The sequence below is a fragment of the Lupinus angustifolius genome, chromosome LG01 (genome assembly GCF_001865875.1).
Source record: "Lupinus angustifolius cultivar Tanjil chromosome LG01, LupAngTanjil_v1.0, whole genome shotgun sequence".
In the NCBI taxonomy this organism is placed as follows: Eukaryota; Viridiplantae; Streptophyta; class Magnoliopsida; order Fabales; family Fabaceae; genus Lupinus; species Lupinus angustifolius.
This window is the reverse complement of record NC_032009.1, coordinates 2143038-2156890: the sequence shown is the minus strand read 5'-3', so window position 1 is coordinate 2156890 and position 13853 is coordinate 2143038. Positions and strand designations below refer to the sequence as shown.

General features: G+C 36.9%; 3 protein-coding genes across 7 annotated transcripts; 2 read left to right on the top strand and 1 right to left on the bottom strand.

Moving 5' to 3' along the window:
- LOC109346283 (protein RTF2 homolog) lies at positions 147-1409 on the top strand. The gene has a single exon (XM_019585766.1). The coding sequence runs from the start codon at positions 175-177 to the stop codon at positions 1297-1299; it is 1125 nt and encodes a 374-aa protein (XP_019441311.1). The 5' UTR covers positions 147-174; the 3' UTR covers positions 1300-1409.
- Positions 2463-11005, top strand: LOC109346243 (FIP1[V]-like protein). 5 transcript variants are annotated; one of them, XM_019585721.1, is made up of 10 exons: positions 2463-2957; positions 3003-3310; positions 5327-5544; positions 6243-6369; positions 6447-6515; positions 6624-6767; positions 6965-7066; positions 7160-7500; positions 7926-9591; positions 9826-11005. In XM_019585721.1, exons 1-10 carry the CDS (start codon positions 2693-2695, stop codon positions 10387-10389), a joined length of 3804 nt encoding a protein of 1267 aa, XP_019441266.1. In that variant the 5' UTR covers positions 2463-2692; the 3' UTR covers positions 10390-11005. The 5 variants fall into 5 exon arrangements, 4 of the variants coding, with proteins under 4 accessions (XP_019441266.1, XP_019441274.1, XP_019441246.1 ...); XR_002107498.1 differs by having other exon boundaries at positions 2464-3310; positions 9826-10618; positions 10651-11005; XM_019585729.1 differs by having other exon boundaries at positions 2464-3310; positions 7160-7449.
- LOC109346319 lies at positions 11505-12559 on the bottom strand. The gene is made up of 3 exons (XM_019585817.1): positions 12500-12559; positions 12319-12397; positions 11505-12121 (listed from the first exon to the last, which is right to left on the bottom strand). The coding sequence occupies exons 1-3, from the start codon at positions 12521-12523 to the stop codon at positions 11634-11636; spliced, it is 591 nt and encodes a 196-aa protein (XP_019441362.1). The 5' UTR covers positions 12524-12559; the 3' UTR covers positions 11505-11633.

Below are 13853 nucleotides of genomic sequence, written 5' to 3'. Positions count from 1 at the left end.
TCCCGATCCCGACTAGAAATGCATTGGTGTTCTCCCTTTTTATATAGTACTTGGGCCTCCCAATCCGGCCCATCTTCCACCAATAGTGTTCAAAATTCAGAAACTTAGGGTTCCGATCGCTCCCGAATCTCATAATTGAATTGATCAAACTCTTCGATTCTCCAAGCTTAGGTAATGAAGATGCATTCCAAATCTCACCAAGTCTTCGTTCAATCACAGGAACTTCAGATTCTTCCTCAATCCGTAACACTTTCTGCTATTTCAAATGAAACGCTTTCGCATCTGAAACGCTCTCTATTTCCCGATTCACCACGAATTGTATCCTCTTTATACTTCACCCTTAACGGGAAACCTCTCCTCGATGAAACCCCTCTTTCTAGTTCCCAAATTGCGCCCTTTTCCACCCTAATCTTACGATCTCGGTTACTTGGCGGCGGAGGCGATGGAGGCGCAACCGGTGCTGAATCACGTGATTGCTACCTCAACATGTACGCGGAGAAGAAGCCCGACAAGGTGGATCCTAACGAGCAAAGACTCTCTAAGTGGTTGAATTGCGCTTTGTCGAACGAGACATTGAGTGAACCCTGCGTGATTGATAAGTTGGGGAATATCTTCAACAAAGAGTCGTTGGTTGAGGCTTTGATTGGGAAGAAGCTTCCTAAGGAGTTTGGTCATATCAAGGGTTTGAAAGATATGATTAATGTGAAGCTTGATTTGATTCCTGGTGTGGACCATGGGACAAGTGGTTCGAAGTTTCAGTGCCCCGTTGCAGGGCTTGAATTCAATGGAAAGTATAAGTTTTTCGCTTTGAGGAATTGTGGGCATGTGTTGAGTGCAAAGGCTTTGAAGGAGGTTAAGTCGTCGTGTTGCTTGGTTTGTCACAAGGAGTTTGAGGAATTTGATAAGATTGTGATCAATGGGAGTGAGGAAGAGGTGCTGGTGTTGAGGGATAGGATGGACGAGGAGAAGGCGAAGATCACGAGGGAGAAGAAAGCGAAGAAGGTGAAGAACGGGAATGTGGAGGAGAATGGGGTGTGTTTGGAAGGGAAAAGGTTGAGTGGTTCAAAACATGGGGTAGATGTTAAGGCTGTGGCTAAAGTTGAGGGAAATGGGAAGGTTGGTTTGAAGGGTGTAGGTGATGCTCCTGTTGCTATTGCTACTGCGAAGCGATTCAAGGCCACTGATGTTGCACCACCTAATGCTACAAAGGATGTGTATGCTTCCATTTTCACTTCGTCGAGGAAGTCTGATTTTAAAGAAACATATAGTTGTAGGTCTCTGCCTCTTGGTAGAAACTAGAAACTCTTGTTGTGGTATCCGGTACTCGAGTGACACTACTGTTTTATTCTGGGCATTGTACTGAATTATAGTCCGCGGTTATAGAAAAGATTGACTTTTCTTTCAGTCTCTACAAGTTTGTTGTCATGAAATCATATTGTTGATCTTTGGTTTAAAAGGGGTTTTGTTAATAACATCTATCTATAGGGCCTGTTTGGTTTATGAAAATGATTTATTTTTTCCTTTTTCTCCATTTGTTATTAATTACAAAAGCAGGAAATGTTTTTTGCAAACCAAAGAGACACTTAATTAACCATTCTCTAATTTCTCCTGCACTGTAAACGTTTTAGCAACATAAAAGATCAGACTTGGTGGTATGGGATATGTTCAGGTCCATCATCTCTTGTATTTATAATTTCATGCCAGTTGTGGCTTGAGTCAATGTTCAAATGAGAATGTGAGATAGATCATACATGTTGGGGGTTTGAACCAGTTACATTTGAGTCAATTATCTTTGTTTCTCAGTTATGTGTAGGTTGATGAGTCCACACATTTACCTGTACTTTGTAGATGAATCATTGACTGAACTGGACTTTTCTTCTACTTGTTTTTTTCCTTGTTATATTTTCAATGAATGGCATGTTTAAGATCATGAATTGAATTGCCTATACTTTGTATAGCAGTAATTAATAAGGTGTTGCTGTTAACTTTATCAATGATCTATTGATCTATTCACAATTCTCATCAGCCATTATTTTAATTGATTCTGTTACCAAAACTTCAAGTTAAATGAAATTGAGAAAGTGGCCAAGAGTGCTATAATGCTAAATGAAAAATGATATATTCTCTTATTAATGATTGATTTACAAGTGACATATGGTAAAAATATATCATTATGTAGAAACTCACATCATATCCCTCGTCATCAGAAAAGTCCTTCTCCATTTGGGCCAAAGTTCATGGAAAATTGGAAATACAAATAGAAAGTTGATGGAAAATTGGAAATACAATCAGAAAAGAAAAGCAGGAAGTTAGAAACATAAATACTAACAACACAAATTGTAGAAATAATAGTTTAATGTATATTCACGATCAATTTAAATATTTCTTCCCTTGTGTGGATGTATTTGTTATTTTCTCCATAAATAAATACCAGTTTAAATCTAAAGAGTGTGAAAAGTAGTTGTATTAATGAGAAAGTCTAATTTAAAAATAACCTAAATTGATGTGCACAACCTATTTTGTACTTGGGGATTGGCAAGACATGAATGTTTGAACTTTGAAGTGATTCATTGATAAAGTGCACGTTAACGTTTGTTTAAAATTCCGGAATTGACCTTTCCCATTTTCCATAACTCACATCAAAACAAAACCAAACCCTCTTTTTCTCACTTCCCCAATTCATCTTCTTCCAATGGAAGACGACGACGACGAGTTCGGAGATTTATATTCTGACGTCCTTCCACCGTTCGCTTCTTCCTCTCCGCCACCGATCTCCGCCGCCGTCGAACTCCCCAAACCAGCTCAACAACAACATATGCAATTGACAGATGTGGATTTGAACCCTACTAAGGAAACCGATGCTGATTTCATCGATAATGATGTCAAATTTGATATCGAGGAAGACGAGGAAAACGAGGAAAACAATGAAATTCCCTCTCTATTTACCGATGCTGGTGGTGGTGGTGGCCATGGGGATGGTGTTGAAGCTTCTAGAAGAATAGACGATAGAGGCGAGGGTGATGATGATGATTGGGACAGTGACAGCGAGGATGATTTGCAGATAGTGTTGAATGACAACAATAGCCTTATGACGACGGTTGATGATGGCGGCGGTGGCGAAGATGGTGGGTTGAATATTATGGCCGGTGGTGACCCTAATCAGGATGCGGCCGGAGAGGAGAAAGAGTGGGGGGAGAATACAACACAACTGGTGGATGGTGAGAGAAAGGATCTTATAGGAGAATCATCCAAAGCCATTGGAGTGCCGCTAAAAATTGGGTTCAGTCATCAAGGTTATCACCCATTTAAGGTCAGTGTAAGTGACCTTCAAAGGATAGGTCAATTACTTGTACTTGGGGTTCTTTTATGTTTACCCCTTCCTTTATTAGTTTATAATCTCGTTTCGCCTTGTAATTGTACACTTTTATGTATATTCAGTACTTAATTTGTTGGTGAAATCAAGTTTGGTCATCTAAACTAGCTGGTTTATGTTTTTTCCATACACATTCTTTTCAAGAGTTGTTTCAGCTGTATTTACCAAGATAGTATGGAGAGTCAGTTGAAGGCTGAAAAGCCGGGGGTTAAAGGTGGGATAAGCTAACATGTTTGGTTAAACTAGTTGTAAAATGCCTAAAAAATTGTAAATTCATGTAAAAGTACTTATAAGTCAGAAGATTATAAGACACAAGTCGGTTTAAGGGTCTTCTCAAGCCAATGCTGTAAACCTGTGACTTTTTCTGAAAATCCACTCAAACCAAATAGGGCTCAGACTTATTTTTGGTCAAATAAGTCCGTCGTCTGACTTATAATCTCATCATATACCTTTCTAATCACACTTAAAAGAAATAAAGGAACTCAAATGGCAGTGACAAATAGAAGTCAATCTAACATCCACCTTGATGTTAGACATTAGCTGTGGTACAGATTGTGGGTAATATTGTGTGGTATCTACAATCATTTGGTAATTTGACGACCTATTTATTATGAACATGAGGTTATTAAAGAGAACCAGGGGATGTACCCAGAACAAGAAAATAATTAAAATGCATAGTATAAATCATGGTAATTTCATGAATGATTTCATCAGCAGCATCATGGATGTGTAAATGCTATAATGAGAGTGTTTGTTGCTCCTTGGTAACCATGTAAAGGCTATAATGAGTGTCGTCACTCCTTCGTAACCACATACGACCCTTAAGTTTTGAAGCTTATCTATCTGCTACATTTCCATCCATCTCGTTCTTAAGTTTCCTTTTTGAGGGAAGAGGGATGGGTGTATGGGGTGTTCCACTGCTCAATGTTTGCAATATTGAAATTGAGCGAAGTTTCTTTTGGGGTGCTACAGCATTTGTTTTTTTCGAGGTTCCTTTCATTATTTTAATCAACTTATCAAGGGTGGATTAATATTCTTTTGTGGTACCTTCTGAAGAATTGAATCTGCTTGATACTTTATATTGTTATCTCTTGAAAATAGGTATGGAAATTGAGCACATAACTTCTAAAAAGTTTCGTGTATGAAGAATAAATTGGAAGGGAAAGCTGTAGTAAGAGATAGTTGAGTTTTACATATTACTTGTGACCTACATACATAGGGAAAAAGGTTAATAAGAGGAGAAGGGAAATGCCATATTGCCACCTTCTGTTATTGATGCTAAAAAGGGCAATTTGGAGAAGGGAAATGCCAGCCAGGGTAGATGTATGCATCATCACCCTCCCAAGCGAAGAGACTGTTTCTAGGATTTGAACTCATGACTTCCAAGTCATAAGGCATGTAACCTTACCATTGTGACAAGGCTCACCAATTGATGATGTTACTTGAAAAAAATGACAAATGATTGGATAATGTAGATATTTGAAGACATAAATTGATGTGTAAAGATGCCTCCTCATACTATACCCAAAAAAGTTGATTCCCCAGACTATGCAGTAGCTGCTCAACCTGCTCCTTTTTTAAAAGAATATTCTATTTTGAGAAATTATGAGGGTTTTTGTTGTGAGTCAGATGATTATAACTTGTTGATATGTAGATGATTTTAGAGTCTGTTTTTAGCTCAACTGGATAAATCAATGGATACCTACTTGATGGTTTGTCAAGGCCTGCACAACTTTCTTCATTTGCTATGAGCTTAACATACAGCAACAATCTATCCTTAATCTCACTAGGTGGGGTCGACAATATGGATCGAACAACGACATAATGCTCTTCATAAATCATGTTCACCGATAGTTGTTTGCTTGGTTTCCATATAAATATTTATCATGGCTTATCAAAGCGGAAAAGAATTGAAATATCTAATGTTTTGTTTGTTTTTTCATTGTTATGTAGTATGTCAGGCCCGGTGCAACACCAATGCCTGTAGCAACTACTACTCCTGGAGTACCTCCTGGCCAGATTCGTCCACTTGCTAACATGAATCCCATGGCTGGTCGTGGCAGAGGGGAATGGAGACCAACTGGAATAAAAGGTGCTGCTGCCATGCAAACAAGTTTTCATGCAGGGCGGGGTTTTGGTGGTGGATTAGAATTCACACTTCCTTCCCACAAGTAACTTTTAATTTACTGGATTTTTATTCTCTCTAGTTGCATTAAGAGTTTAAGACTCCAAATATGAATGGTCTGACTATTGTCAATTGTTTACTTGAAGGCATATTGTTTTTGAGTGGTTGAGTAGCACAATACTCTAGGGGATAAATGCTTTCAATGCTAAGTTATTGATCAGTGATTCATAGGAGGCTAACCCTGATATGCCTGCTTTTTATTTTGCCTTTGAATCTCTATGAACATGTCTGAGTTTTAGGTAATTTCAATTTGAGGCCTAAAATGTTGATATGGTGAAAAAATGAGCTTTGTGGTAAATTGATAATTATTATATTACATAAAAGAGTTGGCAGGGCACTGTTTATCATGGTAACTATTTGTTTTTCTTGGAATGTTGTTTTCTAACATCCGTAGATTGTAGTTTCACACAGTTTATTAGTGTAGCTGCGTGCTTTTTTGGGATGGGTATTTTCTGTGACAATTATCTTAATGATGAGTATAGTTTTCATACTTGCAATTGAGTTTGGCATCACGTAGGTCTTTCTATTCTTGTTTTAAAATCTTAAACTGACGCAATATATTAGATGCGAGATGCTTTTATATCCCATTATTTTTATGCTCTTATATATCATTTTTCTGTTTTAGTATATCTCAATTGCATGTCACTCAGTGAGTGCATATTCAAACCTGACAATTTTTTTCAGGACTATATTTGAGGTTGACATTGATAGTTTTGAGGATAAACCATGGAAATACCCTGGTGTTGATTTATCAGTTTTTTTCAACTTCGATTTGAATGAGGACAGCTGGAAAGATTATTGCAAACAGCTGGTAAAATAATTGGCATTTGTTCATATCCTGCTGAAATTTAGTGTAAACTGAGATAATCCTTGTATTTGACTTTATAGGAGCAACTACGCCTGGAGTCTACAATGCAGAGCAAGATCCGAGTTTATGAGAGTGGTCGCAGAGAGCAGGTAGAGGTGCTAGTGTATGTTAAATGTTGTTCTTTATCTCATTTTTCCTGGGGCAATTTGGTGCACTCTTTTTTAGTGAAGTAAATCATTTTGTTAATTTCATTCCAGGACTATGATCCAGATTTGCCACCTGAGTTAGCTGCAGCTACTGGTACACATGATGCTCCTGTTGAAAATGCAAATTCTGTAAGGTCAGATGTTGGACAAAGTGATCTCATAAAATGTTCTGCACGCATGCGACCACCAACATTTGTATGTATTTTGTCTCAATAATTTTTCTACTGGTTGATGGAGTTTTTCTTACATGTTAGGGCAGATACTTGCTTTTCAGTTTTCCTCTTTACCTGCTTGCGCCTGGTCAATATATAGTATTAAATGTTTTTGGCAGATACTCCGTGCTCCTCTAATTTTGTATCTGAGATCTCAAATATTAACTTATTTCTTACCAGCCAACTGGAAGAGCAATACAGGTGGAAAGTGGTCATGGTGACCGTCTTCCTTCTATTGATACCCGGCCTCCTCGAAGTCGTGATTCAGATGCAATAATTGAGGTATTTGGTGCTTTTGCCATAAGCATATGCAGTGATAAGATGACTCTTTTCATGTTGTATTGTACACAATACTAAAAGTATATGGGTGAACAGATTGTGTTACAGGATACACCAGATGATGATTCCTCTGCAGAAATTGATGTCCAAGACCAACCAGAGGATGGAAAACCACAAAAAGAGGATTCTACAGATGATGACCATGTAGTTGGAGATGAAACTCCAAGGTTGGAACCTGAGTATTTTGATGGTTTTCCACAGGACTATAAAGGTCGAAAGGGAGAGCTGGCAGATAGAAGGATGCCGTTGATGAATTCGAGTCCTGCTCACATGCCTGACGTAGATGAAAATTCGCCTTTCCCTCAAGAAGAGACAATTGATTCTAGGTGCCGAACTGCCAGGTCCTACTCTATGGTCTATGGTGGTAATTTTAGAGTGTGTGTAATGTCAACTTGTATGCTTGTGTTTTTCACCAACATTGTACTTCATTGTTCTGTTATTTTCTTTTACATTTGTACAATGATATAGAAGCACATCAAGACATATTTAACACCTCTTAGGAAAAAGAGAAGACTGAATCTCAGATAAAGATCATGAAACCACTCATAATGTAAAACTTGGTTTGGTAAAAAAATGGTTTTTCGAAATTATATTAAAAAATAGAAAAGGATCATCCAGCTTGTTAGATGCTTAGATACCTTGCATGAAGGAACTGTTTTCACTGCCTTTGGTATATTTATTAAAATTTTGTAATTCTCTTTGCATATTCTCGTTTCTTTTCATGGAAATGAAACTAATAAGGTCAGTTATTTTAATCTGCAATTCATTAATATCATCTCTGTTTTTTTCCTTCTATTTGTAGGCAGACTGAAGGAAGAGTACATGGCCAGTCTCCTAGTCAAGGAATGGCAATTGTTGACAATCAAAAAGAGTCAGTTGAGAGAATGGATAGTAAACACAATTCACTTTTGTCATCTCCTGTCATTATGGGTGCAAGGGAGTCTAGTGTGGAGAACAAAGATGCGGAGCTTGAGGAGACTGAGGCAGCTGATGGAAGTTCCATATTGGAAAAGGAGGACATTGATTTAAATACGGTAGGCAAAAGAGATACCCTTAAGGATGAGGTAGAAAAGAGAGAGAAATTGACATCTCAGGTTGAGCATCCTTTGCTTGATGAAGGTAATGGTTGGGAGAATTCAAAAGCTGCATGTAGCGGCAACAGTGAAGCAAGACCAGCAAGTAGCCAGGACTATCAGAAGCAGCTAGAGGGTTTTGAAGTAGTTCAGGATCCAAGGTCAGTGCATCTGATTAGCACTAGAAAGCAGCATGATGAAAATGAGCAGGTATTCCATAGAAGAGATCATGATAGAAGGCAAGAACCTGAAAGAAATCATATGGTAAGAAAAAGTAGAGAGGAATCATACCCTTACAAAGACTGGCATCCTAGCTCAGCTCATCAATTGCACACCAAGGTTGATGGATTTGATAGGAACAAAGATAGGGACAGTTCTAACATGGATTGGGCACGAAGAGAAGATGATCTTATTAGCAAAAGGGTTAGGAATGATGATCCTAGAAAGAGGGATAAGGGTAAGGTCCGAGGAAATGAGAGAATTGACAAAGATGATGACCTTCATTCAAGAAAAGAGTCGGATAATGGTAGCTACAGGGTTCCCTATGATATGGAACCAGGAGTCTTAAAAAATAGGGAAAAAGGTGATGGCCTGAAGGGAAAGCATGAAGCTGTGGAGGATTTCCATAGCAAGAGGAGGAAGGACGATGGATATCTTAGGCGGGAGCATATAGACAAAGAAAAAATTCTGCATGGTTACAGACAAAATGCCAATCGGCACAGGCGAGGAGAAAGAAATGAAGTGGATCTACATGACCATCAAAGAAGTAGAGTTGATGATCAATATGCTGCTAAGCAGAAAGATGAGGCCTGGCTACTGAGGGAGAGGAGTAGCAGACAGAGAGATAGAGAGGAGTGGCATCGGGGGAAGCAGTCCCATGAAGAACAACCATCCAAGCGTGAAACAGAAGGGTGGAGTTCAGTTAGAAGTGGACGAGGAGCTGAAGAAAAAACATGGGTTGGGCATGTTAGGGCCAAAGATGAACAAAAAGTTTCTGGGAAAGATTACCAATCTAGAGAAGCAATACAACACAGTGACCAATTGAAAAGGAGGGATCGGATTCAGGGTGAAAGTTCACATCATAAGGGGAGTGATGAGGCTAATGTCCATGGAAATCAATATAATAGTGAGGAAAGAATTCCACATCATAAGGGGCGTTATGATGCTTTTGCCCACGGAAATCAGTATATTAGTGAGGAAAGGCGATCTAGGCAGGAACGGTCAAGTAGTCGTAGTGGTCGTGTTGCTATTGCTTCAGATAACCAAGTAGTTAACGAGAGAAAGCGTAAAGAGGGTTCAAGGAAAAGCAAAGAGCATGTTGGTAGTACTCTAAGTAGTATATACATGTCCAAGAGAAGTCAAGAAAATCGAAGTGGTGGTCAGATCGATGAGAAGGTAAACTTTAGCCTTATATGTAAAATTTGTGACTATCTGGACTGTAAAATATAATTTTTAATGAAGTTTATATGCTTTTGTGTGCATAAATCATGTGGGTTTAGAATTATGGTGAGTTCACAATTAAGTGCTTTTTCAATTCAATTTTCTGTTTGCAATCTATTGTTGATGTTGAAAAAATTACAATGCAGATTTCTTCTCCTTTTTTAAACTATAGTTTGTTTGTCTCTGAAGGGCTTGAAAGGCGCTGGTGATGAAAAACATCTCGAGGATGAAATTCAAGGGCATCATCTTTCCAGAAAACATCGCAAAGACATTTCCACTGATGATGAACAGCAAGATTTTCAAGGAGGACACTCTAAATTGGAACGATGGACAAGTCATAAGGAAAGGGATTTCAGTATTGGTAGCAAGTCATCATCTTCCTTGAAGATCAAGGATGTTGATAAGGATAATAATGATGGGTCTTTTGAAGATGGGAAACCTACAGATGAATATGCTAAAATAGTTGATGCTGATAACCAACAGCTCTCGTCTGTTGAAGGGAAGGAGTTTGCAGATATGGAGAGTAAGAATGATGATACCAAAGGATTTGGGGATCAGCACCTTGACACAGTTGAGAAGTTGAAGAAGCGTAGTGAGCGGTTCAAGCTTCCAATGCCAAGCGAGAAGGAGGTCCTAGTTATCAAAAAGTTAGAGAGAGAACCACTGCCTTCTGCTGCCAAAAGTGAAAATCAAGCAGATTCAGAGGTCAAACAGGAGCGGCCACCCCGAAAAAGGAGGTGGATAACTAACTAAATTAGAAATCTGGGACTACAAGTATTTGGCTGAAAGACTAGTCTAGTTTGGTCCCAAGGAGAATTTCTGCTTGGATTGATTTTCTTAATTCTAGAACCCTCCTGGTGCAGCCTTTAGTGTTTATTGATGAAAATGGCATCCGTAGGGTATATGACGATTTGTACTTCTTCAGTAGTAATGCCATTTGTAACCATGTTACAAAAACGTTTATTATAAACTATGTATTCAGGTAAATTGTAAAACTTGAACTGATCACTACAGGTGACACACTTTTTTGGCGTCCAAATGTGGCTCTTAGCTTGGATTTGTATGGGCTACGAGGGATTATGATGATTATGTGATAAACTTCGCTAACGGTGATGCTATATGACTCATGCAGAAGCTGTTGCATGGCTGGTGTGAAATGAGCCTGAAACTTGCACTTTCTCCTGTGGCCGAGAAAGTCTGAATGTGAGAGAAACAAGATATACATCCTGGCTCCTATAGAAGATGTTTCCCAAGCTCATGTTTTGGGTTGGATTATAGATGTCTGGGACATATTCTTTGTTGTAGACTGTAAGCAAGTATTTATTACTCTTTTTTTGCAGACATTTTTGTTATCATTCTTACACGGGAATCACCAAACTTTAGCTCACTCTTTACTATATCTATAGATCATATGAGCTGTAGGAATTTCAGAAGTAATGAAAGAGGATATCAGTAAAATTATTGCCCTTTTTTAAAACTTCCAGTATGAGAAGTTTTTTATCTTCATTTGTTTCTTCTTTTTTCTTTTTGTAGCATCACAACAGACACTAATGTGATGAAGCTCCAAAAAATTCATTAATGCTGTCATGATATTGACAGAACCTGGTTCCTTTTTATGGATCCTCTATGATATTGCAGAGTAACTGATATTTTTTTATTTTCTTTAAAATAATAAAACTGAAGGGGAAGGGGAGGGTTGTTATTTGGTGGTTGAAAATTGGCATATTTTTTATTTTCTTTTCTAACACATGATAAACCTATTGATGTAACTTTGTTAGACAATATGATCCATTTTTTATGTAGCCTGATTATACATAAGGTCTATAAAACACTGAGAAGTATGCTGAGTAACGACAGAATAGGGGTAGCAAAATCAGATAACATTAAATCAGACAATGTCAAATTCTAGCATCCTAATGAATCATCAATCTCTGACTTAACCATAGCATGGCCATGTATCTAATGATCATATATACACAGCAGCTTCAACAATCCATCTACACATTGTGGCGATAATTTTCGGCATAGCTGGTATAGCGGATAATAGGATTATAATATGACAACAAAGAAGGTTTTCTATAAAATGGATGGTTTGGTTGACCCTTCCCATATGATAATGGCTCTCCTGCATATGCCATGGATTGGTACCCCTGCATTGGTGGCTGATGATTATATCCTGTTTCTGCTTCTGCTTCTGCAGTAACTTTTCTACTGCCAAAACCATCATACCCTTTTTTCCACACATCACCTTTCTTGCTCCTTTGACCATGCATTGTCTTATGTTGTCTGTGTTCATCACCAGGGTCAGAGTAACTACTATTCTTGCAGCAACAATGTGCTTTCTGTTTCAATGGTTCTTTATCAAAGTACTGAAGTTTTGCCTTTTTGCCAATCTTATGAAAAAACTTAATCAATGATATGGGATTTACATTGCCTATAACTGTTACAGTCCCTTGATTTGGATCAATGGACACAGCTTCCACTCCTAGTCATATGTATTTCATTTGATAAAATAAAGAAATATTAGAAAGACCAAATCATCCCATGTAAATCTAGGAAAAAAAAAGCGAGAAAATGATGTATACATTGAAAGTATATGAGATTTATACACTGTCATTGCATTATTCACTGTTATAGATATTATACTCTAAAAAAATTATATTGAACATCAATCATACATACCCTTAAGTTGTTGCAACATGTTCTTTACATCCTCTGGACAATCCTTTGAGCACCCAAAATCAACTTTTAAAATAGAAATCTAATGACATGTATATATATATACACACACACGTTATTATGAAATTAAAGGTAAGGAATAGAAATGAAGAAGAAATTAACATAGGTAATGAATCATGCTTACAGGAGATTCAAAGTTGCACTCCATTTGATTAAAGCTGCAAAGACAGAACTTCTTGCTTGTGGAAAAATAAAGAGATTCTCACAAGGATCAAATATATGCAGTATTTTTTTGTTTCCCACAGGTATCAAATATATATGCAGTATGTTATGTTAGAGAATATATATTTTTGGGCAAACATTGTGCATATATACACAACATATAAAATCTAATTAGACAGACCAAATCTGTTTGATTGGATCAAATTTAAAAGAATGCCCAAAAAAAGTTTTACTAGATAAATCAGCACATATATTGTGTTTCCTTATATATGAGTAGGATCATGTTGGGATTGCCATAAATCTTTCCTGTTGCATGGAAGATTCAATAGTTGTATTAATGTGAAGACTAGGGGATGAATGTAAATTAGAATAGATAGTTTGAGTTTGATTTGTTTATTGAAAATACAAGGCTTGATCTTGGTTAATATATTTCATTTGAAATATACTGACTTTTTTTATCAAATTGCTACCTAGATTATTCTAATATTTATTAACATTAAAAATATTTTCCAACTCCAAAACATTAACACGTATTTCTTTATTAAAAGAAAAAATATTTATATAGCATTTACGGAGCGAACTAGCCAAGCTCAAATATTTCACAAATAGTTTATGAACTAAAGTAAAATGCATAATAATATTTTTAATATCTTTATTTCGGTAGCCAGATTAATAAAAAAATCTGTCAATTTCATTCATCGCATATAAAATATAAGTTCCCTAATATTATTCATCTACGATCTTTTTGGATTTTGTTCTAATAAGTTATGATCTGGAAGAAAAATGAGCAAGAAGATTTTGACCAACCAAGTTATGAATTCATGAGGATATTTTTTGGTTTCTCATCGTTATCTCTGCACCGGTAATTTTGTTCAAGCTGAGAATATCCACAAGTATTATAGGTATCTGGAGCTAACTCTCCCAGTGGATATTCTTTTCATCCACAAGACTCGAACTCAAAACCTTACTCAAGGGAAATCAAATATGTATCATTTGAACCAACACTCATTGAGCATTTCATCTATTAGTGATATTAATCTATAACATTAATTTTTATTTATGTAATTTTATTCTTTATTTAAATTATAAAAGGAGTTGACAAAGATATAAAAACGAAGCAACATGGTATTAGTTTATTATTTAAAGTTTTGCTAAATTTTTAGGATAAAAATGCCAATAATTTAATTATTGGAAGTGATACTTGTTGAAAGGAGTAATCACATACTCAAAAGGAATTAGTTCCCTAATCAAAAGGAGTGGGAATAAAATAAAAAATTGAAGAGGAACTTTTTTTAGGTTATGAAATGAGGGTTAGC